This window comes from Coffea arabica, chromosome 1e (genome assembly GCF_036785885.1).
Source record: "Coffea arabica cultivar ET-39 chromosome 1e, Coffea Arabica ET-39 HiFi, whole genome shotgun sequence".
NCBI classification, from domain to species: Eukaryota; Viridiplantae; Streptophyta; class Magnoliopsida; order Gentianales; family Rubiaceae; genus Coffea; species Coffea arabica.
The window spans coordinates 12,921,901-12,948,020 of record NC_092311.1 but is presented as its reverse complement, the minus strand read 5'-3'; the positions used below and the strand labels follow the sequence as shown (position 1 = coordinate 12,948,020).

Here is a 26,120-nt window from a genome sequence, read left to right as displayed (position 1 = left end):
CATGATTGTGAGGGGTCCAAATCAATTGCAAAGCAATATTACGAAGCTGCTCAACATCACAAGGCCGACACTAATGCACTTAACAATCTTTATGTTGATTTGTGTGGGGCCGAGCCGGACAACTTCACTTCAAATATGACGAATGTAGTCATATTGCCAACTGGTGTTGGCGACTTATCTCCACGCCTGGTTGAAGCTCGTGACAAGTCCTTGGATCCATCAATAAATCCGTTAAACATTGACCAATCTGTTGTTGACGAGAAGAATGGCCGACAAACGAGAGGCAAAGGTGTGCGGATTATTGTGCCATCTGATAGACAATTACGGTCCACAACATCTTTCCAAAACTCATTCCAGGTTCTTTCTAATGATTAGTGGTATCTTTTGGAATATTAGAGGGGTAGCTAAAGCCCCTAATTTAAGAAGACTGATTAAATTGGTACGATTTCATCGTGTTCAATTTGCTGTGATTTGTGAACCTAAATTAGATGTGTCTAAATTAGAGTCCATCCGTCTAAGGTTATCTTTTGATCATGCCTTTGTTAATCTTTCTAGTGATATTTGGGTATTTTATAGAAACCCTTTTGCATGTTCCATTGTGGGTAATTCGGATCAACACATTTCCATTCATGTTCAGAATTCATTCATATCTAGTCCAATTATCATGTCGTTTGTCCATGCCAAGTGTTCAGTCGAGGAGCGTCGAGAATTATGGTGCAATTTATTAAATGACAAACCAATCTCTCTTCCTTGGTGTATTGGGGGTGACTTTAATGTCATCTTAGCTGCTCATGAAAAAAGCGGTGGTCGTCCATTCACAATAGCGGAGGGGGTGGATTTCATGTCTTTCATGGAGGAGGCGGGGGTTTTTGATATAGGCTTCTCTGGAGCTAGTTTCACCTGGTCTAATAATCGGAGAGGTAGAGCCAGGGTTTCAAAGAGGTTGGACAGGTTTCTAATTAATGGGTCATGCTTGGAAATTTCAGATGTAATTTCTGTGATTCACTTGGCAAGACATCCTTCAGATCATGCACCGTTGAAGATTTCTTTTGTGGATCAATCAGACAATAAGCCGCGGCCTTTCCGTTTCTTGAATATATGGACTACCAAACCCGAACTCTTGGAGGTTATTCGGCAAGCTTGGAATCAAGATGTGGTTGGTTCTCCGTTACGAGTACTATGCTCCAAATTATTGGCAACGAGGAGGGCTATTCAAGTATGGAATAAACAACACTTTGGAAATATATTTGATGCTGTGCGATCTGCGGAAATGGCAGTCCAACGGGCAGAACAAGTTGTGGATCAAAATGTCTCCGAGGAATTTCATGTTCAGCTTAGCAAGGCTCAGGCGGAATTACGGCATGCACTATCAATTGAAGAACAATTCTGGAGTCAAAAGGCCAGAATAAAATGGCTTGCAAAGGGAGATCGTAATTCAAGGTATTTTCATGCGGTTGTAAAGCAGAGACGAGCTCAAGGAAGGATACATCGTATCAAAAATTCCAATGGTATTTGGGTGGAGTCGAAGGCTGAAATAGTATCTGAAGCAATAACATACTTCTCAGATATTTTCACAACGGCCTGTTTACAGTCTTCTACTGATTTGCTGCATTTAATCCCGCCTATGATCTCGGAAAATGACAATGACAAATTGGAAAAATTACCCTCGATTGAGGAGGTCTATCGAGTTGTGAGATCAATGGATGGAGATAGTGCTGCGGGCCCAGATGGATTCACTGGCAAATTCTTTACATTTGCATGGGAAGTTGTCGCCCAAGATGTTCATAATGCAATTCTCAGCTTTTTCTGTGGGGCAGAGTTACCTCGATTCATCACTTCTACCTCTATTGTATTAATCCCCAAGACGACAAATCCTCAATATTTCTCTCAATATAGGCCAATCAGTCTGTGTAATTTCTTCAACAAGCTAATATCCCGGATTTTAGCAGATAGAGTGGCTTCTATATTGCCAAAAATTATTTCTCCCCAGCAAACAGGATTTGTGAAGGGACGTAATATAACAGACAATTTTCTTTTAGCTCAAGAGATAGTATCGGGCATTGGAAAAAAGAAAAGAGCTGGAAATGTGGCAATGAAGCTGGACATGTCTAAGGCATATGATCGGGTGGCATGGGATCATATTACTGGTGTTCTAAGAAGATTTGGTTTTGGGGAAAGATTCATTGATCTTGTATGGCGATTGATTTCTAATGTTTGGTTTTCGGTCATTATAAATGGGTCTACCCATGGTTTCTTTAAATCTTCAAAAGGATTACGTCAGGGTGACCCTTTATCGCCTGCTTTATTCATTATAGGAGCTGAGGTTTTGTCTAGAGGTTTGAATAATCTTGCCTTGCAATCGGGATTTGTGGGCTTCAAAACTCCATACGCATGCCCTTCTATAACACATTTGGCATTTGCGGACGATGTCCTCATAACAATAGGTGTTCGGGGCCATCATGTTAATTTGAGCATTACCAATAGCACAAGAAATTGTGAATATACTTGGGTCCTTACACTATATGGGTAGCTTCTTTTGGATCATGGCAGATACATTCTAATTGATAGTCATCTTTTCTTTCCTCTTGAGCTTCCTCTTTGTGGTACACAACTCTTGAAAGAATTTTACGTACCTTGAAATTTTCTTAATCGCCTCAAGTAATGGATTGTTCAATTCCACTTTGCAAAAGAAATAAAAAACTTCTTACTCCTTCACATTCTTAATGGGATTCGCCAATCTAGTAGGGAAGGGTGGAGGAATAACGATGTTAGGCATAGAAAATCAACCTTTTTTTGTTGCTTTCTTTTGGAACCTCCATTTCCTCATCCAACTCAATTTGGTTAACCTTTGATTGTGAATTTGATTCATCCAATGGCTCTAACTTTTTCCCACTTCTTAAAGTCATGGCACTTGTATTTTCTCTTGGATTCACAATGGGTTGAAAAGGTAATTTCCCAGAATTCTGACCTCTCAAATCAACTGTAGATTTGCCAACCGTAGAATGTCCAGATTTTGCGTATTAGAATCTCCAGACCTTGAATACTTGCCTGGGTTGAACGTTGAAACTATACTGTTCACACTTATATTGTATCATTTCTTGTTGAAACCGTGCAGTTGACTTGGCTAATGGTTTCTCCATATCCTCCAAAGATGAGCAAGCACTAGGAGTTGGATTATTCAACATCTATTACTGAATTGGTTGTTGATGCTGTGCTGTGGGAGCCTATATGGACCTTGAATTTTTTGGCCACTATAATTGAAATTGGGATGATCTCTCCACCCCAGATAGTAAGTATTTGACTATAGATCATATCTCCCATAAGGTGGCCCTTACGTTCTCCCAATTGTTTGAACTTTCTTTGACGGGTCGTCTTGAAGTGTCGAACACATGTTGGTAGGATGCATTAGTGAAGAACAGATTCTACAAACCCTTGCCAATTGTGCATTCTCGACAGCAAATAGATAGAACATTGATGTCAGCTCTAAAATTTGTCTTTGTAACTCTGAAGTACCAACTTTATTAACATGCTTTGTTTGATGGATCGCTCAAACTCCAAATTGTCAAGAATTTTCAGCCAAATTAGAGATTAATATTCTACCCTATATTAGTGTCTTATTCACCAAAACTCCACCCCAAGAAACTTCAATTATATTCCTCTCCACTTGCAATAACCCTTCATAGAAGTATTGAATTAATAGTTGCTCATTTATTTGATGGTAAAGGCAACTATTGCACAACTTTTAAAATGCTCCCAGTATTCATAGAGAGTTTCTCCATCAAATTGCTGAATACCACAAATTTCCTTCCTTATATTCACTATTCTCGATGATAGAAGTACTTCTATAAGAATTGCTCCTTCATTGCCCCCAGGTGGTGATCAACTTGGATGGTAAATAATATAACCAATCCTTTGCTGCATCTCTTAACAAAAATGAAAAAGCCCTCAGGTTCATTTGATCTTTAGAAATCCCTTGAGGTTTGAAACCTACATAAACTATGTGAAACTCCTTCAAGTGCTTATGAGGATCTTCTCCAGATAACTCATGGCAGGTGGGCAACAACTAAATAAGCCCAGACTTCTACTCAAAATTTGTATTAGCATCTAAAGTTGGATACTCAATACACAGTGGTTGATGATTAAGATCATAAGCTGCTAATTCCTTTAGAGTTTGATTAGCATTAGCTGTTGTTTCTTCTGTGTCACTGTCTGAATTACTAATCTCTAGTTTCACAACTATCCGAATACCTAGTGATGAATCCTTAGGTAATAATTCTCTTTTGCTTCCTTAGCCTTTTCTCTGTCTTCCCTATCTCAAGATCAAATTTCAATTCTTCTGAGTTGGAAGACCGGGTAATAAATCCAGAAACCTATTAAGAATCAAAGTATATATATAAAACATTAATCAATAACAAAAATTACAAAGAAAAAAAAGAAATAACACCATTTCTCGATAATGGTGCCAAAATTTTGATCATTTGCCACGAGTATTAAAAATTAATTACTAGAAAGCCAAAACTTGTAGCAGTGGGAGTCCAGGTTGAAACTACAGGGAGCAATTGCAAATTTTATTTTTCAATGTCAAGTCAATGAAATTAACTAGAATTAATTAAGAGGAATTCACTAACAAAATTAAGAAAGCAATGTCAAAAGTGAATAGTTTAATCAAATAATGAAAGCCAAGCCAAGAACACGAAGGGTTTCACTTTGATCGATCATTAACTTCTAAAGGTCCAGTTTTTAATTAACCACTAGGGCTAAGTTATCCTAGATGCCAGTAGTAACTTGCAAATTCTCTAAATTCAATAATTAGAATGACAAACTCTAACTATATTCTTATTATCAGACTATCTAGATATGATGCAATCCCAAATTAATCTAACAATAGCATTTAAAACTAAGAACCAGTTTAAGATGATGACAACCCGTGACACATGCAATCACCTAATCAACACCACAATTCTTTCTAAGGGTTCATAAAAGGGAACAACCAATTACTAGCCTTATTTGCCATATAAAAATATCAATACAAGACAATTATGGATCAAGATTAGTATTTTGGCATGAATATTACACATATAGAGAATAATTTGCACTTACTCTACTACATATGCCTAAATACAAAATAGTAATCAAGGAATCGTAGATAGTTAAATAAAAGTTGAAATGATCAAACTAGTTGATATAGGCAACCCTAGGGGAAGACCCTAGGGGACCCAAGGCATGACATTATGCTATTGGATCTTCACATTCTTTAAAGGCCATCATGCAGGTACTACAGATGTATCAAAGGTGTTCGGGGCAGTTGATAAATGTGCAAAAAAGTTGTTACTTGGTTCATCCATCCTTGTCACTAGCTAGAAGAAGGGTGATTGAACGTATCACCAGTTTTACCTGGCATTCATTTCCGATACGTTATTTAGGCTTTCCTCTCTATTTCGGAAGGTGTAAATCATCTTATTTTGGGGAAGTATGTCAGTCTATCCTAGGGAGGATTATGACATGGAAATCAAGGTTGCTTTCATTTGGAGGTAAGATAGTTCTAATCAAACATGTTTTAGCATCGATGCCATTGCATCTGCTCTCAGCATCGATTATCCCAGCTAAAGTATTTAGAACTATAGAAAATACTTTGTCGACCTTCCTTTGGAGGTCATCACCCGAGATGTCCAAGTATCACTGGATACGGTGGTCTCTGATGTGTTATCCAGTAGACGAGGGAGGAGTTGGCTTTAGAAGACTTCAGGACGTCTACAGAGCATTTTCATTCAAGCTTTGGTGGAATTTCAGAAAGGGGATATCGTTATGGGCTCAATTTATGAAAGCAAAGTACTGTAGACAACAACATCCCTGCCAGGTAGAAATCAAAACAACAGACTCGGCACTCTGGAAAAGGATGGTGAATGTGAGTCGACAAGTGGAACTTTCTATGCTATGGGTGGTCAAAAATGGAGCTTGTCATTTTTGGTACGACAATTGGTTGGGTAATGGTGCATTATTCCTCCAAGCCACGGTTATCCCAAACTTATCTTTTAGTAACTTTATCAGTAATGGACATTGGGATACGAGTCGGTTATGTCAGTCACTTCCAAGTCAAATGGTGACCTCCATTTTAAACCACCCGGTCCCCGAAGAAGGGGGTGAAGCGGAAGTCATATGGATGCCTACTTCTTCTGGAAATTTCTCTCTTGCTTCAGCTTTTCGGGATATTAGGCAAGCCCGTAACACGTCAATGGTGTTTGATAGAATTTGGCATCCTTGTCTTCCTTTGAAAGTTTCTTTCTTCATGTTAAGACTGTTGCTGGGGAGACTGCCAATACCCGACAGGTTACGTAACATTGGTTTTCATCTTCCATCAAAGTGTTTTTGCTGTCCATTGGCATCTGAGGAATCAATCGAACATTTATTTTCAAATGGCAATATAGCATCAACAATTTGGAATTATTTTGGAGCTGCATGTGGATTTGATTTATCAGGGTCATCTTTGAGACTCCGCATAGTGGGTTGGTGGTTGAATTCATACGATTCTGAGATACGTCGGTTCATTGGACGGGTTCTTCCCAGTGTTGTGTGTTGGCATATTTGGAAGGCAAGAAATAAAGCAATGTTTGACGATGTCCAGATGAGATTGATTGCCATTTGTCATGCCATTTTTTCCGAAATCCAATCCATGGTGGGAATTTTTTTCAAAAAACCTCTCCGAGTACCATCATTTTATCATTTGTATGACTGGCCTAATTCATCGGAGGTTAGGTTTACATATAAACTTGTACGATGGGAAACGAAGGAATCTGGTCGCCTCACACTTAATACGGATGGATGTTCTAAAGGTAATCCAGGAGTGGGTGGAGGCGGTGGAGTTCTTCGGGATTCAAATGGCCTACCTTTGATTGGTTTCTCGGCATATTTTGGGGAAACAACATGTCTCCACGCAGAAGCTCGTGCCCTCCTTATTGGTCTCCAAATCAGTGCACATAGCGGTTATTTGAATCTCTATGTGCAATCTGATTCGTTGATATTAATTGGAATTCTCCAGCATCGCATTCATTGTCCTTGGCACATTAGACGGGTTATTAGGCAGATTTGGCAGATCATGGATGATCCAGATCGATTTTCCCATTGCTACAGGGAAGCAAACACAGTGGCTGATGTGTTGTCCAACGAGGGCGTATCTCATCCACAGCAGCAACTCAAGATATATGAGACATTTAATACATTTCCACCTATGGCTCGTGGAGCAATTCGTCTGGATAAGCTAGGAATGCCTTCAATTCGAAAAATTAGGCTTGTGTAATAGTTTGTTTTCTTTTACCTAAATAAAAAAGAAGTTTCATGTTAAAAAAAAAAAAAAAAAAAAAAGAACATCAACAAAAAAAAAAAAAAAAAAAAGCCCTATTGTCTACAAAAATGAGTTAAATGTACTTAAGAAGCATGAACACAATATGAAGAAAGAAACGAAGGCAATAAGATAGAAATTTCTGGAATTGCTTCATCCCCATCTTCATAATAAAGAATGGCGGCAAGGGAAGTTGAATTCGGACAACAATCTTACAGATCCACGTACGTTTGCTTAACCTGCCAAAAGGAGAGAAAACTAGTAGCAAACAAGTCAGTAAAGTTACAAGAAGGAACCTCTTATCAAGCTCAACTCTTACTAACAAGTTATGTTTCCTATCTTCATACACCCTTTTGGCCGAACTATGAGAACTCGAGAAAATTTTGTGTAAGCATTGCAAGTATTACCTTCATTTTGTTACTAGAAATATTATATAATAAATAATTGGTTAAATTAAATGTCTAAAATTTAATTTCTAGTAAATTGAGGATTTAGAAATATCCTAGAATAGTGTAGAAAAAATTTTATTTTATGGATCAAATAAACATATGATATGCATATTGCAATTTGTGTCATTTGAAAATATTATAGTCGAATAAGTTACATATCTAGTTAATTTTCTTTAAAACCAAATGTGTGAAAATTACTAGATCAAGGAAATACAAATAAAGTTAAGAGTTAATGTATGAATTAATGAAACCACAGCCCCTTAGCAAGCAAATAAGTTGATATCAAATGACCTAACTAACCCTTCATCCTAGTTAAACTACCATGCGACTAGCAGGTTATCAGAGCTTTAGAAGTAAGAACTGAGTGGAGAAACTTTGGAATAATCACCACCCAGTGAAGAAGCTTTGAGAAGTCAGCCACCGAGAGGAGAAAATGAGAACCAAACAGCATCTTCTTCTGTCATTTCTTAACCATCCTAAACTGAGAGCTAAGTGAGTGATAAGAGGAGAAACCAGCTTGCAACTTCACGTATCAACTGCATCAGTGAGGAAAAAAAAGGGGAGAGCTGGTGCAAAAGTTAGAGGAACCGAAGCTTGGAGCAGGAGCAATCTGCAACTATTAAAACTTAACAGAAAAAGGTAAGAATCTTGTAACCCCCATTTTATTTCTTGAATATAACTGAATATATGGACTGCATGTTAGGTTTTGGCATGGAATAATAAGTTTTCACCTAGGAGAAATCTGATGAAGGAGTAAAAGTGGAACTGGACTGTATCTATTGGAACCGAGAGATGGCTAAATGAATTGGAGCTGGTTATCAATGGAAAAATGGAAGAAAATTATAGGAAATGCATGAAAATGTTTATTTCTGGCATTAAATAAAGTTTAGCTATGGAAACCTGTGAAAGTTGAAACCTTGAGTTGAAAACAAAGAAAGAAACCTGCTGGAATTCTTTCAGCTCCATCCGAGAGAAAGGAACTGGTTGTGCAGCTTATTAATTGAAAGTATGGAACAATTTTCTTCTAAAAATACAGGCTATAAGTTCACACTCTTACTCTATCTGAGGATTTAAAGCAGAGTTGGTAACTTGAGAGGGAGTTTGCGCAAGAAGTAATAGGATGTTCTGCTAAGCTGACCGAAGGAGGAAGATGGAAATTTCCCAGCTTTATCTATAGAATTTGATTGCAGAATATCATCTTGTGGCCCAAACACTTTCTAACACATTAATCCCAACATGCATGATGAATTTTAGATACTGGTAAGTTATGCTAAAGGAAAGCTTGATTAGTAACTACTTACCTGCTGGAAAATGTTGTGTCGAGGGAATGAGGACAGATTATGCAACTGTTGCTTGATATTTTGGAGACACTTACCAACAAATGCATGAGATATGTTTAATCTCTTGTTTTAACAGATATTTGCATTTGAAGCTAATAAAAACCTTGGAAATTCTAGCTGAATTTGGCGAAGAAAGCTAATGAAATCTGCTAAGATGGCCGAGAAGGAGAATAAGTTCCTGATCAGTTTTCCTTTCAAACTCCAACTCTGAGAATTGTCATATCTAAGATTTAAGGCTACTCTGTAGTTTAATGGTTGTATTTATCACAATGAGTCGGGGTTAAACTGAAGAAATTAGGGAGGAAAAAGCTTTAAACCAAACTGCTATATTGCTGGAAGAGTTAATGATTAATGCCATAGCTGATGACAGGTTTTGTGCGGGGCTTTTGGTTGAACAATCTGCTGAAATTAGGTGTTATTTGCACTGGTTTAAGCTGGACCAAATGTATGTTACGTATTTAGTGCTTTAAGCAAGTGAAAGATGGAGTTTTTACGGAAAATTGGAGGTAATATTGCTTGAATTTTTGTAGTTGGCCGAGGTGATGATGAAATAAGCTTCTATGATATTTATAGAGAATATAAGGTAACTTGTTATAGCTATATATATAAAATGGCTTCTAATTACTTAATCTTGTCTTCACAAGCATTTTGAAAACTAAATAACTTGAGAGGCTGGTATAGTAGAATAAAATTTAAACTACAAACGGCTTAGAATCTAGCTAGTTAAACGGGAACCAATGGAGTGTACCTAAGCTTGAACCTTAAAATCTTAAGTGAAAAATAGTTTAATCCTAATTTAAATATTTATAAATTATAACCTTAAAGTATATGTATATTTCTTGGTTAAAATGATAAAGTCAATGAGTTTCGAAATAAAAGGTAGAATGAATAGTGAATATATATTATATGTTGTATTTTAAGGTCAAACTTGATTTTAATAGGTTAAATAATTGGGTAATAAATAATAAGTAAACATCTACAAATTATGTATTTACCTTGAATTTATTAACTTGCTTTAGGAAGTAGCTATGAGCCAAGAAACCACCTCGACGCCCAAGAGTAGTTATTTGAATATTTGGTGAGTGTTGCCGAACTATGTGCTTAACTGTTTATGTTTCTTAAATGAAATTATGTGATAAATGTACTTATTACGAATATTGCTAGCGATTCCTTGTGATGTGTAAATCAATTGTCCCTCGCTTTCTAAGTCGGGGGTGTACTTTATCGCACTCGTCTTAGATGAGTTTGAGGGTTGAAAATTGGTCAAATGTTATTGTATGTGTGCATGAATGTTAGCTGTATGTGTGCTTTATCGCATCGGCTGAACTGGGCCCAAAACCCTCTGTTCAACGGACTATTCGAGCCGGCAAAAGGGCTTGGTCGGATAGGACGGAAGCTCTGGGTAAATGTTTCAGTATACTCGAGTATTACCTTGAAGTTGGTAGATTATTGAACTGATCATTGACTGTAGGGGATTGTTTATTGTCTTGGAGGACATAAGGAGGTGAATTGACGGGGTGTACAATGACATTGAAATGAGTGTCTCATGGCACTGAAGTGAATGTACAATGATATTGAAACGACTCCCAAGAGGAGTTTGTATCCTTTTAAAAGTGATTGTACAGTGAAATGTGCACTACTTGCTTAATTGTACTGATTTAAGTATTTGTTAAATGTTACTTGCTCGGCAAACCTCACTGAGCTCCAGCTCAACCCTTTAGTTTTGTTTTCCTTACAGGAGTTGGTGGTCGGGGATTGAACGAGCTATCTTAGAAAGTTAGCGTGAAGACTTTTGTGTTTGTGCATCCCTTTAGTATCATATTATGGTTGAAGTTTTTGTATTCAACTAGGTAATGTAAAAAGGACTTGAATGGTTGGTTTTTTTGTTTTATGAAAATGGTATCTCTAAAGTTAATGTAAAAATTAGTGGGAGTTATCCAACTGTTATCTCTGAAGTTGATGTGAAATTGGTGAGTCCTGTCAAGAGTTAGACAGACGACCCGCTAACTTTTAGGGTACGCCCTAGAAAGAGATGGGGTCGTCACACAAACTAACTAATGCCTTTCTCTCATCATCACTATCGGTCTCACTCTTTTCCTTTTTCCTCAACTCACACTCTGACTCATATTCCTCATGTAATCTCACTTGATCCTCTTGAACTTGTCTAGGGGTAAGGGGAACAAGGGTAACTTTTCTATTATAATGCATGAAGGAATATTTATTCAAGCGACCGTCAAAGTGGACAACTTTGTTGTATTGCCAAGGAAGACATAAGATCAAGTGACTTGCTTGCATTGGTACTACGTCACATACCATTTCATCTTCATACTTACCAATGCGGAATGGTACCTTCACTTGCCAATAAACTTGTTCACCACCATCATTATTTAACCATTGGAGTCGACATGGCTTAGGGTGTTTGGTGGTTGAAAGAACCAATTTCTCAACCATGTACAAGCTCGCTACATTGGTGCAACTATCACCATCAATTATTAGACTACACAACTTGTCCTTGATGTGGTAGTGAGTGTAGAATAATTTGTCCCGTTGTACATCTTTATCCTTTAAAGCTTGGGCAGCATGCATTTTTCTTACAACCAAGACTCCCACGTTCCCTTCAGAAGGCAATTCTTCCTCCAAGTTGTCACTTTCCTCCACTAAAGGCAGTATACCTTCACAATCGTCCTTATTATCCGACACAACTTCTCTATCAGGTAGGATGAGCATGGTCCTTTGGTTGGGACATTGAGATGCTATGTGTCCAAAACCTTGACACTTGAAGCATTTAGCATCCCTACTCTATAGTTTTGAAGTGCGTGTACCAACCTCCACCTCAGTTTTAGTTGGTGGTTTAGTTTCCATTGGCCTTGATTTTGGTGGTTGAGAAGGTTCCACATACTTGTCCTCACATCTTGAAGGAGGATCATGCCAACTCCTAGCTTGAGAGTTAGAATTAAGGCGAGTGTTACCCCTCCTCTTGAGGCGCATTTCCACCTTCAACGCCTTGTCCAACAACTCAATCATATTTAGATAGTGTTGGAGCTCAACTATCTTGACAATTTCAGGCCTCAAACCATTTAAAAAGCTGGACATTGTGGATTCTAAATCTTCTTGAATGTCAGCCCTCATCATCGCCATCTTCATCTCCTTGTAATAATCTTCCACGGACATATTGCCTTGAGTAAGAGTTTGTAATCTATTATGCAAGTCTCGATGATAATAGTTAGGCACAAATCTCTTCCGCATCAATCCTTGCAACTCCTCCCAATTCTCCAAAGCCCGCTCACAATTCCTTCTACGACTAAGGCGTAGTTGATTCCACCATACTGATGCATAGTCAATGAACTCCACAGCTGCAAGTTTTACTTTCTGCTTGTCTGTGTAGCTATTGCATTCAAATATCATCTCAATCTTCCTCTCCTATTCCAAATAAGCCTTGGGGTTGGATTTTTCTCGGATAGATGGAATTTTTAGCTTGATACCCTTTATTTGGTCATCACTTCTCTTATTGTTGTTTCGGACAGCCCTTAAATGACCTTCATCCTCCTCATATTCATCATTAGAAGCTCCATTTTCTGCTCTATTACTCCTTCCTTGGCTTGTTCCACTTCGATTTTGGAAATTTTCAAGATGATCCATCCGTTCATGCAATGAGTCAAATTCCAATCTCATCTTATATTGGAATGCACTCATCATAGCCTCTATGGTAAGCTTAGAGTCAGCAATACATGATTCCTCTCCGTTTGACATGTTAAGGTAACCTACAAAAAGAGTAAGCAAGAAACAAGTGTGTTTTTCCTCACACACTCCCTTAGTGTTTACCTTCAAGGCTCGTATTTGCGCTCAATCACTCCAGTGAGCTCACAATCAAGCTCTAATGGATGTTACTTGTTGGCCTTGAATAACTTAGAGCTATCCTTAAGATGAATTCTACTTATCAAGTAGTATTCACTTGCTTATAGCTCGGTCAGGATTTTTCAAGCAAAACAAGAGTTGGAACACGAATAAAAGGTGCTGGAAATTTGCAGATTTGCTTGGTAAAGGTGCACTCTAATTGAACTCGACAAACCCTATGCAATGAGTTTAAGATCTGGACAGATTTTTTTGGTAACAAGGATACGGATTATGTACCAGAATTTTGATGCACTGGACACTTAAAATATTGCTGGAAAATTACTCTACAAAACCTGTTTGGACTTGGACAACATTGACTCAAAGATTTCTGGAAGGTGTTGGACTTGGACAAAGAAACTAGAATTAGGAAACTAGTAACTTTTATAGTCCAAGACTGATTTGGAGTTATATGGACTATCAAGAATCGACTATAAACTGGAAATAAGACTCAAGGATGAATTATTTGTGGCTGGACAATCAACTTAAAATTTGGAATAAGAGGACACAATGCAGCAGAATTTTTTTGGAGCCTAGAAAACTCTACCCAACTAGGTGTGATGGCTGGAAATTTGGAAGTTGCTGCGAATGGTTATGGGCTTTATCTTTCAGAGATAAGGTGTTTGTTTGGTATATTTCCCAGGTGTATTTTCCGGTTTTGCAGCTGGATATTGTAAGCCTAATTGAACTAGGTTTCGTTGTCCAGCTTTTGGAAACAAAGATTCGAGTCAACTTTGGTTTCCAATTCACAATTGTCTTCTTGTTACCGAATTCAAGATTATGATCCGGAACATTCAAAAAGATTGTGATCTGTATGTCTTGTCCTCCTTTTGTATTTTTTTTTCATAGAACAAGACTAGATTCTTTTTCTTCCCCTTCTTTTTTTTTATTCACGGATCAACTCAAGAAACAAGAACAAGAACAGCCGTAAATTTCCAGGTTCAAGATGATGAACTAGGTTTTCAAGAATCTCAAGGTTTGGAAACTTTGGTTCAAGATTTTCAAGAAACCCCTACTTTTCAATCCAAGAACTTCAAAATTTCGAAGAAATTGATCAAGAAACTTCAAGAAATTCAAGACTTTGTCCAGAAATTTCAATAACTATAAATGCTTTTCAAGAAATCAAGGAAATCAGCCACGGATTGCACTTGGTGACAAGAAACAACCACGGATTGCTTAATAACTCAAGGAACCGAAATCTTTTTTTTTTGGTGTTTTCTTGACTCTAAGTGATGCAAGACTTCAAGACACACGACAACAAGACACAAAAACAAGACAAACTCGACCTAAACATTGCAACAAGAAATGGACAGCAATAGAGACACGTGAACAGCTATGGAAAACTCAAGAAACCATAGCGTTTCTATCACAAGAGGTACGGACAGTAATTTTTTTTTTTGACCAATACAAGACAAGATAAACGAAGGAACAACACAAATAAGTCACGAATTGGACTGCACAAATTCGGACAAGAAGATAAACAAACGAAACCCTAGAACTAAACAAAACAAAAGGGATGTAACGTTGATACCTCCAACCTGGCTTTGATACCAACTGAAATAATTCTCGATACGCCAAGATGAATTAAGAACATGAACCACAAGCCTTGGATCTAAGTTAACGATCAATATTTGGGAATGGAATTCGTAATCAATCAAGGACAGTTCGAGATTGATTAGAATGGGTAGAACGATACCACAATCAAGGTGAATACTCGACTGATAAGTCAACGAAACACCTTAGGCCTACTCTAAAATGTTCAAGACGGCTTTCACAAGCCCAAAAGAGCTCTTTCTCTCACGAAAGAATTCTGGAAAATTTTCTCAAAATCTGATTCTCTACTAAAAATGTTAGAAACTATGGCCTTTTATAGCCTTTTACACGACCAACTCCTAATCCAACTAGAAGACGCAAAACTAAACTCTCAACCCTAAGAATTAACTCTAATTCGGCTATTATCTTTGGTCAACATCACTAAGCCTTTTATTTAACTAAACTAAGTGAGTTAAACAATTAAACTCAAAACTGAAATTAACGAAAGGACATGAACAATGGAAACAAATGACAAATAGCTAATAAACTAGACCATTCGGCCAAGACACAACGTGATGACCCTAGCTTGATGCAAACGGACCTGATAAGCTTCAAAACCAACTAGATTCCATATCACATATTATGTAGGTAAAATTTCATTCTCGTTGTCGATGACCTATATTTGCTTATATAATTGAACAAGGTAAACTTTCTTATTGAAGTTATTAAGCTTTTGTAGAACCGGTGAGACTACAAAACTCAAATGTCACCACTTACTGTTTTCCTTTGCTTCACTAATCTTTTTGATAGTGGAAGGCATCATTCCTTCTCTTCTTCTTGCTGCACTTCGATAGAGACAGTTATTAAAAGTAAGATGTTATCAATCTATCTCTAGTCCTTGCTGCTGAGCTCAAGTTCCTCTATTTTGTGTTGTTTGCTAACTTATATTTTGCTTCCTTCTCTTTTCTTTCCCGTTGGTGTTCTCTTTTGACAGTTTGATGATTAGCCATGCTATCGGTTATTATCAACTATCATGCCAATTGATTGAATTTGAAGGCCAAAGGTTTTTTTACTTAACCTTTATTTACTCATTATTGCATGATTTATTTTCTTATTCTACTAGATTCCTAGCACCATACATGTTGATAATTATCTCTTTATTCCAAGTCGTAATAGTTTGAGCATTGCATGGTTTTCACCTAAATTTTTGCTTAGTTGTGGCCAATTCCTTGGACTTATTCTATTAGCCTTGGAAATAACTTTCTAACACAATAACTTATCAAATTGGATCTTTCTGGAGCTTTAGAAAATTTTGTAAAACGTCTAAATGAGACAAGGTGATAATGTTGTAGGTTGTGTATTGATTGACTAAGTATGGGAGAGCTTTCATTATATTAAACCGCAATATTGGAGCTTAATATGGTACTTTTCTTTGCATGAATTATTTTCTTGGAGAAAGCTTAGCTTTATGCCTTTTTATTTGTTAGCCTTTTACCTTTTCCTTCCATATGTATATCTTTCTAGGAACTTAGACTTGAAAAAAAGAAAGAACAGAATTAGAAAGGCTTCTAATAAATGCATCAGTCACTTTTAACTCGACTGAAGATGGAAAATAGAATGAACAAACACATGTTGTTTCGGATTGATGTGGCATTTCACTTCCCTTCTAGCCAATAACAACCTGAACTCTTGTACCCTTTACAGGAAACAGGGGAGCAATGGAAAAAAATATCCTTGTGGTAAGTTCTTTTATATTAATCTTTTCTTTCTTTTAACTGTTCTTGAAAGATTTTGATTTCTTGAACAAAAGAAGAGTTAAAGTGCCAAACCAGTTGACTCGTTAAGTTGGTCAACTGACTAATTCACAGCCGAAATCTTGTTACATGATGTATACTTGTTGCTTCCTAATGATTTTTTTAGTGTAATAAAAGCTTATTCAGATAATGATACTTTATGTTTTTGTACGTATGTAGATATGGCGATAACAAATATTTATCCCTACCAAAGATTTATTGTACTCCAGATGGATAATTATCATTCTCAAGGTCCTTGGCTTTAAATTTGTACTTGAGTGAATTGATCATACTACAAAAAATAATGTGAAATTTAGCTTTAGTTTTCTACACGAGACTAACATATGCATAGAAAATATTACGTCACTATATCTATTTGTAAAGCATTTTGGTTTTAGTGCCATATGTGGTATCTATGGATTGTCTTTTTAATATCCGAGTTGTTATGTTGTACTCATTCATGTCCCAGTGAATTCCGGAAAGTAGGATGATGCATTGTCTTTGGTGAAATAATTGATGATAGCATATGGATATGCTCACCGTTTGCTGCTCTGGATATATTGCCTAATAGCCAAGGATGAGTTTTTTCAAGTAGTGCAGTTTCAAAAGCACTAGTGTGGGGGTGCACTGAACTTGGCTTAGCCCTGGGTGTTTATGTGACACCCCAACTTTTAGGATGCTATTGTTGTTTAGTCTCAAAGAGGATCCTACGGTTTCTTTAGTTTATTTATTTTTTAAAACATTATTTTGTTTCAAAGAAGATATTAAAGTTATTTCTTAGGGTTTGATTTAAAACCTTATTTTGTTTTAAAAGACTAGAAACCCTAAAATTTTAATCAAAAACCCTAGTTTACTTGTGACTATGTTTAAATCCCTCATATTTGACTCAAAACCCTAATTTCATTCTATGAAATTGTAAAATTCATCACATTTTTCTTAAAATTCCTTTTATTTGAAAATTATTCATTTATTATGGCCCTACTACTCAAGCACCCCACAATAAGTGCCAATGAATCTAGAAAGTAGGGTTTCACTTTTCGGTTTCAAGATTGGAGCAAATTAGGGTTTTCGCGATTTTTCGCCGGATGATTTTTCGGTACGGAGCAAGGATCAAATTTGGTGATTAAAAGTGACTTTTAAGTGAGAAATAATATGTGATTATGAGCAATGATATAAAGTTAGTGAATGGGACGTAAAAACCCTAGTACGTGTGTTTTTAAGAAAAACGGCGCGAATCGACGTGTACCGTGTACTACCTATTGAACCCCCCACTTGACCACCACTTTCTTACCACATGAGCTCATTAATACTTGAGCAAAATATCTTCTTATTTTCCAGCTAGCTTGACTAAATTTTAAGGCTAAAAATGGCAAGGAAAAGAAAGAGAAAAATGAAAGGTGGTGGTGGCGACACTTGTCGCCACCTAAGAGTTTCTTGACCAAGAGAGTAACCATCCTTCTTATCCCAATTTTTGCACCTTTCCTCTTCATTATTTCAGCAGCTTGGCCGACCAAAGAGAGAGAGAAAAGAGAGAACAAGAACAACTTTCTTCTTCTTGATCTTAGCTATCCAAGTGAGAAATCAAACTTCCAAACCAATTAAAGTGCTAGTTGTGGGCTTAAGAAGCTAGGGCAAACAAAAATTTCCAAAGGAAGTGGAGTATCACTCTTCCAAGCTTGTCTTTGAGGTATAAGATCTGATCATGGTTCTTGTTCTTTAAAATTTTGGTTTAAGATGTTATCTAGTTCATGTTTTGGCTTGATTACAAGATATGCAAGTTGTTGTGATGATTTTGGATGATATATGCAAGTTAGGGTTTCATAAATTTCTGCCTAGACTTGTTGAATAGTGGGTATATGTTGTATATAAGATTATATAAGGGGCTTTGGTAGTGTTGAAAGCAAGAAAATGAATAGATTGTCATGAAATCCCAAAAATTCCAGATTTCTGGAAAATTTCCCCTCTTTCTGTCCCGTTTTTGTTGCACCATGTTAGAGGCCGAATTGGGCTTGGCATAAAACATTAAAGTTGTATAGAATGGTATTTTATAGTTGCCTACAAAATTTCAGCTCAATCGGAGCAACGTAGGACATGAAAAGACCAAAATACCCTCGCTGCTCTAGGTTAAATTCCAGTGTTCCGCGTGGACAGTTCAGACTTTTTGGCTGTTTTTATTCACTATAATCCGTTCGGATTTAGCCATTTTCCAAAACATGAAAGTTCTAGTATTCTATCTTAGATTTTAAACGCCACCAAGAACACCTTAATCGGACCTTGGTAACCTGAGATATGACCATTCCAGTGCAGTGCGGTTAATTAACCGACTAGTTGGATTTTGGTTCTGTAAAGTGGGAATTTGACTAGGTTGCATTGGAAACTGGACTAAGTGATCTTCATGAAAATTGTAGCCCTGTGTCTTAGCTTTGAAACGGTATAAGTTGTGCCTCAATCCGATAAGCGTAGCCTCAGATGTGTTATTTCCGCAACCACGCGTCAAATCTGTCTTTTGCTAGGTTACATTTCCGCACTTGTTATCACTTTGATTTTTGTTCTTATGTTGTTGTGAGCCTATGGAATGGCTATTGAAATGGAATTGTGTTATGGATAACTTTGGGTTGGATTGAGTAAAATATTGAAGCCATAAATGGCTGGAAAATGGGTAAACACAAGGGGCATGCCGCCGAATTTTCACGAGAAAGATAAACTAGTCTTCGGAGTCCTAGTTTTATATTTTGCAAATTTAACTTGGATACACTGAAAAATGGATTGAGTTATCTTCATGGAAGTTGTAACCTTTTGTCTAAGGTTCGAGACACTATCTAGTACATTTTGATCCGATAACCCTAGCTCCCGTTATGGACAAGATCGTGTAACCGTTTTGATTATTTTAACCGTTTTCAACTGTATTCGATCGTTTCAGTTATAAATTGCTGTTGTATGGCCATTTCACTCATGTGTGTATATAATCTGCCCATACAGATCTTAAGGCTTTTGACGGTGACGGTCAAGCTTTGTGAATTGTATCATTTTTCGTGCCAAGTTGTATCAAGTGAGTAATTGGGTGGTTATTGATATGAAATTGTTAAAGTGCTTTGTACATGTTAAATGGGTACATAGGCGAGGGTGTACTTTATCTCACTCGACCTAAGCCCATTCTTTGTTTTGATTTCCTATGTAAGAATACATGCTTTATGTTGAGCATCACCCTCTTGCTGTGTGCTGAGGAGGGGAATTACATGACTTGAGTATCACCCTTTTGCTGTGTGCTGATAGGGGTGATCTCGTGACTTGAATTAAACCCCATTTGCTGTGTGCTGTTTGGGGTAAGTATCTTGTTGTGCACTTGTTGAGAGATACCATCTATTGAGAGATCGGATATCTCAGGGGTTGGTTCCAACCCGGTTCCAAGGGTTAGATGAACTATTCGAGCCAGTTGGGGTTTGGTCGAAGATAGTTCCATGCTAAACTTGGGATTTAGTTTCTTGTTAAAACTTTGACGAAAGCTAAGTTACTTTATCTCGCTCGAGCTGCTGTGTGCTGTTGACTGGCCAGCGGGGGTTGATAAGGTGAACGGGGAACGTTTAAGTGGAGTCTACGGACCATGAGTACTTGGTTGACGGAGTGTCAACAGGCGTTCAAGTTCGGGGAATTGAACTGGCTTTGGAGCCACCCGTATCCTACACTTGTGATGTTACTTTTCTGTTATTGATGTGAAATATACTGATTTACTTGTTTAATTATGTGAGTTTTATTTTTTTTCCCCATGATTGCTCACTAAGCATATAGCTTACCCCATTTCATTTGTTTTCCTTAGCAGGGGGCCGACGCGGGGAATCGCTCGGGAAGGTGTTTAGTGTTTCGATTTTAGATGAGTGAGCTTGTACTTGTTATAAGTTAACTAGCAAGATGTATATAGTTGTTGTGGTGGTTATGATTATCAGTTTTTCTAGGGTTTACTTTCTGGTACTCGTGGTATGTACGACTTGATGTACTAGTTTATGTAATTCTTGGAGAATTGGATGTAATATCTGAGTTTTACCTTGAATTTGTTTGAAGACTATAGTGAGTGAGTAAGTCCCGGCGAGAGTTGGGCAGGCGACCCGCCGAACCCTTTGGCCCGCCCTAGGGTGAGGTGGGGCCGTCACAGTTTATGAGGTCATCAAGAAGTTGAGGGGAGGGCTTTTTGGTTTCTGTTCATGCATTGAATAACTTTTTGAGTCATATATTGAAATCAGATAAGATAATACGGTTCTGGATGGTGTACAAGGAAATTATTTGATGTTCGTACTTTGAGAATTGATGACTAATAACTTTTTGAGTCATATATTGAAATCAGATAAGATAATACGGTTATGGATGGTGTACAAGGAAATTATTTGATGTTCGTATTTTGTGAATTGATGACTTATAATTTGATTATTTATGCTTTTTCAAGAAATTTGTTTGAAACTATCTGGGTTTTCTAAAACATGCTTGGATTATGCAGGAACATTTGTTGCTCTTATCATGAATTCATATGGTGCTTGTCATATGACTTTAAGTTGGATGAGCTTCGCCAACGGCGCAACCTCTCTCTCATGGATACAAGGGTTTGGAGTCCAATGGTCCCGCTTAAAGTCTCTTTCTTCGTTTGGAGGCTACTTCGTGGCTGGCTCCCTTTAGATGATAAGCTTCAGCGGAAGGGCATCCCTTTGGTTTCAAGATGCTTTTGCTGTGGCAGTCCTGGTGAAACGTACTGATCTTAGTCTGGGTTCAAACTTCTCACGAAAAAAGGGAACCATGTCAGAGGGAGTTAATCCAATTACTTGTACTACTCTCACCAATTGATTTTGGAAGTTAAGTGTGTGGCTACAGCAGAGGAATTTCTTCATGAATTGGTCAAGAACTTACACAACACTGATTCATTGATATTCTAGAAATGGGTGTTTGGAGGGGCATTTAAGTTGTGCAATACTATGGTCAAGTTAAATCTGTTTGGAAAAATTTTATTGAAGGTGTTTGTTTGCCCATTAAACTCATCAGTTTTTTTTTTTAGAATCAAGAATATATAAATCAAGTTACAATGTAATGTGTTTGTAAGTGTGAGTTATTCCACTCTGGTCAGTTATGATTCGTGATTGATAGGTATTGCGAGCAAGGAAACATGGAAAATACCTTTAGAATCTTCAATGGCACAAGAAAGGTAGAGATAAATCCCAATTTGGTCATTTATAAATCAATATTGGATGGTCCACACTAAGACCAATTTGTAGATGCAAGGATACTATTGCTTTGCATTGGTAGAAATAATACATTGCAGTGAATTTGAATATGATGTGTTTCTCCAGTTGTTCTATCTAATGTTTAGTACTTCCTAAGTAATTCTCCTATTAATGCATTCCCACAAATGTATAAGAAATTTACAACAAGTTCAAGCAAAAATCCAAGCATTTTGTAGCAATTTCAAACAGAAATCTAGACATCCTCATGCAATTCAAATAGTAGTTAAGGTCCAATTGGTTATTAAGGTTATAAGGTAAAATATACATATTGCATCTCTCGAAATTACTATCATTTGTTCAAGTCCTCCTTTAGAGAATGCTTGAAAAAAGAAAAGAAGGAAAAGTTCATCTCATTGACTAATGATCTCTGCTTTTTTATTTGTCTTTGCATAGAAAAGGGGATGCAAAGAAAAAACATGATGATGATGATCATCTATGTACTACACCCAAAATTTGTTGAAATCACTACAAGAAATTTGGCCTTTTGTGACAACATTCTCTGCGACAAGAGAGAAAGTTGTCACAATTGAAAACTTTAGTGACGACTTTTAATGTCGTCATACTTGATCGTGGGTTCACCCATCAATAGTGACAACACGGGAGAAGTCGTCACAATACGGATGGCGCGCAACTATCCAGTGTGACGGGAGATCACCATTGTGACGACTGGAAAACATGTTGTCACTGAAACTCGTCCTACAGTAACAACTTAAAATATCGTCACAATATGGTTGCCAGTTCTAAATTAGTGACAACAACCAGTCATCACTGTCCAAAGCATTTATTCCCATCTCACTTTCACTAATTCTACTATGTCACCCTAATATTTTCAAAATGGCCCATATGTTGTAAATAAGTTTTATTAATTCTACTATGACACCCTAACTTTTACATTTTGACCCCATATACCACCTTAATTTTTTCAATATGGCCCATGTGTTGTAAATAAATTTTATTAATTTTGCTATGACACCCTAATTTTTACATTTTAACCCCATATACCACCTTAATTTTTTCAATATGGCCCATGTGTTGTAAATAAATTTTATTAATTCTACTATCACACCCTAACTTTTATATTTTGACCCCATATACCACCTTAATTTTTTCAATATAGCCCATGTGTTGTAAATAAATTTTATTAATTCTACTATGACACCCTAACTTTTACATTTTAACCCCATATACCACCCTAATTTTTTCTATATGGCCCATACGCTGCAAGTAAATTTAATTAATTATGTTATGACACCTGAACTTTTACATTTTAGCCCCGTATTTGGTAAACTAATCTCATTAACTCTACCATGACACCTTATCTTTTGCAATTTAGCCTCGTATGTGATAAAGAAAAGTTTTATTAATTCTATTATGGCACCCTATGCTTTTACACTTTAGGTTGTGTTTATCATTAGCAAAATGAGGAATGTATTGTAAAAAACAATGTTTACGTATTTTTTAATTATTCCAAACATAGCTAATACCTTGTTATAAAGTTAAAAAATATCATGAATTCTTTATTTAGTTCTCTTGACAACATATGGAAAATTACTGATTAACATAGTGTGAAAATAATGGAAGAGAATAATAAAATTTAATATGAAATTAAGTAAAAATCTTGACAATTCCATGACTGGAGTTTGTTATGTATTACAATTTACAATATGGTTTATGAATCAGTACATGTATCAAATAGATTTCGTGTTTCATGCATGTATTAGTAAACTATTTTGGTTATTTGATCAACTAAACAAATTGTTTGGTCTTGTCAGACCACAATTCGTGCATAATTGATACAAAAAATATTTGCATTAAAATATCTTTTTTTGAATCATAAACATATTTTTAAAGTGCTTGTTCCTAACTCACTTTCATTATTTCTACTATGCCACCCTAATTTTTTCAATGTGGCTTATATGTGATAAATAAATTTTATTAATCTTATTATGACACCCTAAATTTTACATTTTAGCCCCATATGTAATAAATTGATTCCATTAACTCAATCATGACACCTTATCTTTTACAATTTAGCCTCGTATGTGATAAACCGATTTCATTAATTCTATTATGGCACCCTTTCATTTACACTTTAGTTGATATTTTTGATTAGCAAAATGAGAAAGATATTTTAATAAAATATATATACATATTTTTATAATTGTTCCAAACTTAGCTAATAACTTGTACCGAACTTAGCTAAGGTTAAAAAATATCATGGATTCCCTATCTAATTGTCTTGACAACACATGGAAAATTATTGACTAGCATAGTGTGAAAATAATGGCAAAGAACAATAAAATTCAACATGAAATTAAGTAAAATCTTGACAATCGCATGGCTGGAGTTTATTATTAATTACAATAGTCACATTACTTATGGTTTATAAATCGGTATTTGTACTAAATACATTTAGTGTTTCATGCATGTATTAGCAAACTATTTTGATTAATTGATCAACTAAACAGCTTGTTAGGTCTTGTCAGACCACAATTTCGTACATAATTAATAAAATTATTAAATTAATACCAAAAATATTTGCATTAAAAGATTTTTTTTGAATCATAAACATATTATTAATAAGACACTAAATATTCCAAAAACACTAATTTTCAAAAACACTAAATTTTCCAAAATTTATCCAAAAACACTAAATTTTCAAAGTTTTAATGTAACAAATAAAGTTCCAGATACAACTTGTCAAGTAAAAAAGCTCAAAATAATAACCTTATTGTTGCGATTTTTTTTTCGAACAATAATTTGATCAATTAGCCGTACAAAAGAGGATGAAAGTGCTATTTTTTGGTCTTAGCTAAAATGGAAGCGGGAAGCTGAAAATTGAAGAAGTATAGGCGGGTGAACAAAAGAAGCAGAAACGACATCGTTTTGGCTTTGTTGTTTGATAAAAACACTCACAACACTTGCAAAAATTTCGGACAAAACTTTCTTTCCCTCTTCTTGCTAGTTTTGGACACTATAATCTTCTTCTTCTCTCTACTGCCATCTTGCTGAAATTATCCAAAAAATCACTTTGAGCCACCATTTTCATCCCTAATTTGAGCTACCCAAAAGATTTGTGCAGATTTTGTGGAGTTGCAGATAGCAAAAATCCCTAGATCGGTGCAGCACTTGCTCGCTGGCAAGAACACCAAAAAATGACCATGAATTTTGGGGGAAAGCCAGAGTTAGAAGACTGAATCTTGAGAAAAACAAGAGCTAAGGTTGTCACCGCATAGTTTGAGGTAAATAATCTCAAATTTTTCCATCTAATTTTGATATTTTCTATCAAATGTAGGTCGATTGAGGTAAATCTTGAGGATTCGTATACAATAAAGAATACTTTAAGGATTCTTATTTCTTGCCCAGGAATAGGCTTGATATTACTTGTTTTGAGAATAGTTATGCTAGAGATTTTATCAAGTTTGCAGCTGAGCAGTTTGGCAAGGATAATCAGGAGGAGGAGCTGCTGCACAATCGGGTCACCGGAGGCTGCCTAGTGTTCAATATGTTATCTCTCTACCTCTCTCTCTGTCGTCATCGTGCTCCTTCTCCTCTATCTTCCCAATTCTCAACAGCAGCCATGATAATTCCAGAGAAGAACAGGAGAGAGATCTCCAAGTACCTGTTCCAAGAGGGAGTTTTCTATGCGAAGAAAGATTTTAATTTGGCGAAGCATCCTGAGATCGATGTCCCAAACTTGCAGGTGATTAAGCTGATGCAGAACTTCAAGTCCAAGGAGTACGTCCGGGAAACCTTCGCTTGGATGCATTACTACTGGTATCTTACGAACGACGGCATCGAGTTCCTGAGGACTTACCTCAATCTTCCCTCTGAAATTGTTCCTGCTACTCTTAAGAAGTCCGCCAAGCCCTTCGGTCGTCCTATGGGTGGACCTCCTGGTGACCGCCCTCGCAGACCACCAAGGTTTGATGGGGATAGGCCCAGATTTGGTGACAGAGAGGGGTATCGTGCTAGTCCCCGTGGACCTCCTGGTGAGTTTGGTGGTGAGAAAGGTGGAGCTCCTGCGGATTACCATCCTGCTTTCAGGGGTTCTGGTGGAAGGCCTGGCTTTGGCCATGGATCTAGAGGTTATGGTTCAGCACCACCAAGTTCATGCTTCTCTTAGATTCATGTTTTGCTAAATTATGTTATTTACAATTTAGGCTCTCAGATGTTGCAGTTGAAAGTTATGCATGTTGAGATACGTAGTTGATTGAGACTCTATCTACAGTTTTGGTTGCTCTAGGTCTTCAAATCAATCTAAGGAATTTCTTAAAAATATTTGGTGGCACTTTTTTTCTAGGTTTAATGGATTATACGCTGGTGCTTCTTGTTACTGATAAAAAGAAAGGATAATCGGGAGATTGCAAAGTAAGGATTTTTATTCTTGTCATAAGGCAGAGATATAATTTGCTCGTTCTTGGCATCCTAGATTCTCTATGAATTCCTTGCATTTGTATATTGAAGCGCTAATCTATAAATATTGAGTGGTTGATTTCTAGATATCATATGTGATT

At 36.7% G+C, this 26,120-nt stretch overlaps 2 protein-coding genes and 1 non-coding gene across 3 annotated transcripts; all 3 read left to right on the top strand.

The window, feature by feature from the left end:
- The first annotated feature begins 3,710 nt into the window (after nucleotides 1-3,710).
- LOC113719359 (small nucleolar RNA R71) lies at nucleotides 3,711-3,816 on the top strand. Its single transcript, XR_003454862.1, has one exon. It is a non-coding gene; the product is annotated as a small nucleolar RNA R71 (small nucleolar RNA).
- A 2,416-nt stretch (nucleotides 3,817-6,232) lies between these two features.
- LOC140016151 (uncharacterized) lies at nucleotides 6,233-7,294 on the top strand. The gene has a single exon (XM_072069554.1). The coding sequence runs from the start codon at nucleotides 6,233-6,235 to the stop codon at nucleotides 7,292-7,294; it is 1,062 nt and encodes a 353-aa protein (XP_071925655.1).
- Nucleotides 7,295-25,146: 17,852 nt separating this feature from the next.
- On the top strand, nucleotides 25,147-25,882 carry LOC113688895 (small ribosomal subunit protein eS10z-like). The gene has a single exon (XM_027206718.2). The coding sequence runs from the start codon at nucleotides 25,184-25,186 to the stop codon at nucleotides 25,727-25,729; it is 546 nt and encodes a 181-aa protein (XP_027062519.1). The 5' UTR covers nucleotides 25,147-25,183; the 3' UTR covers nucleotides 25,730-25,882.
- The last annotated feature ends 238 nt before the right edge of the window (nucleotides 25,883-26,120 follow it).

Excerpts from the sequence above, each read along its gene's own strand:
- LOC140016151 (XM_072069554.1), top strand. The coding sequence starts at position 6,233 with ATGGTGTTTGATAGAATTTGGCATCCTTGTCTTCCTTTGAAAGTTTCT.
- LOC113688895 (XM_027206718.2), top strand. The coding sequence starts at position 25,184 with ATGATAATTCCAGAGAAGAACAGGAGAGAGATCTCCAAGTACCTGTTC.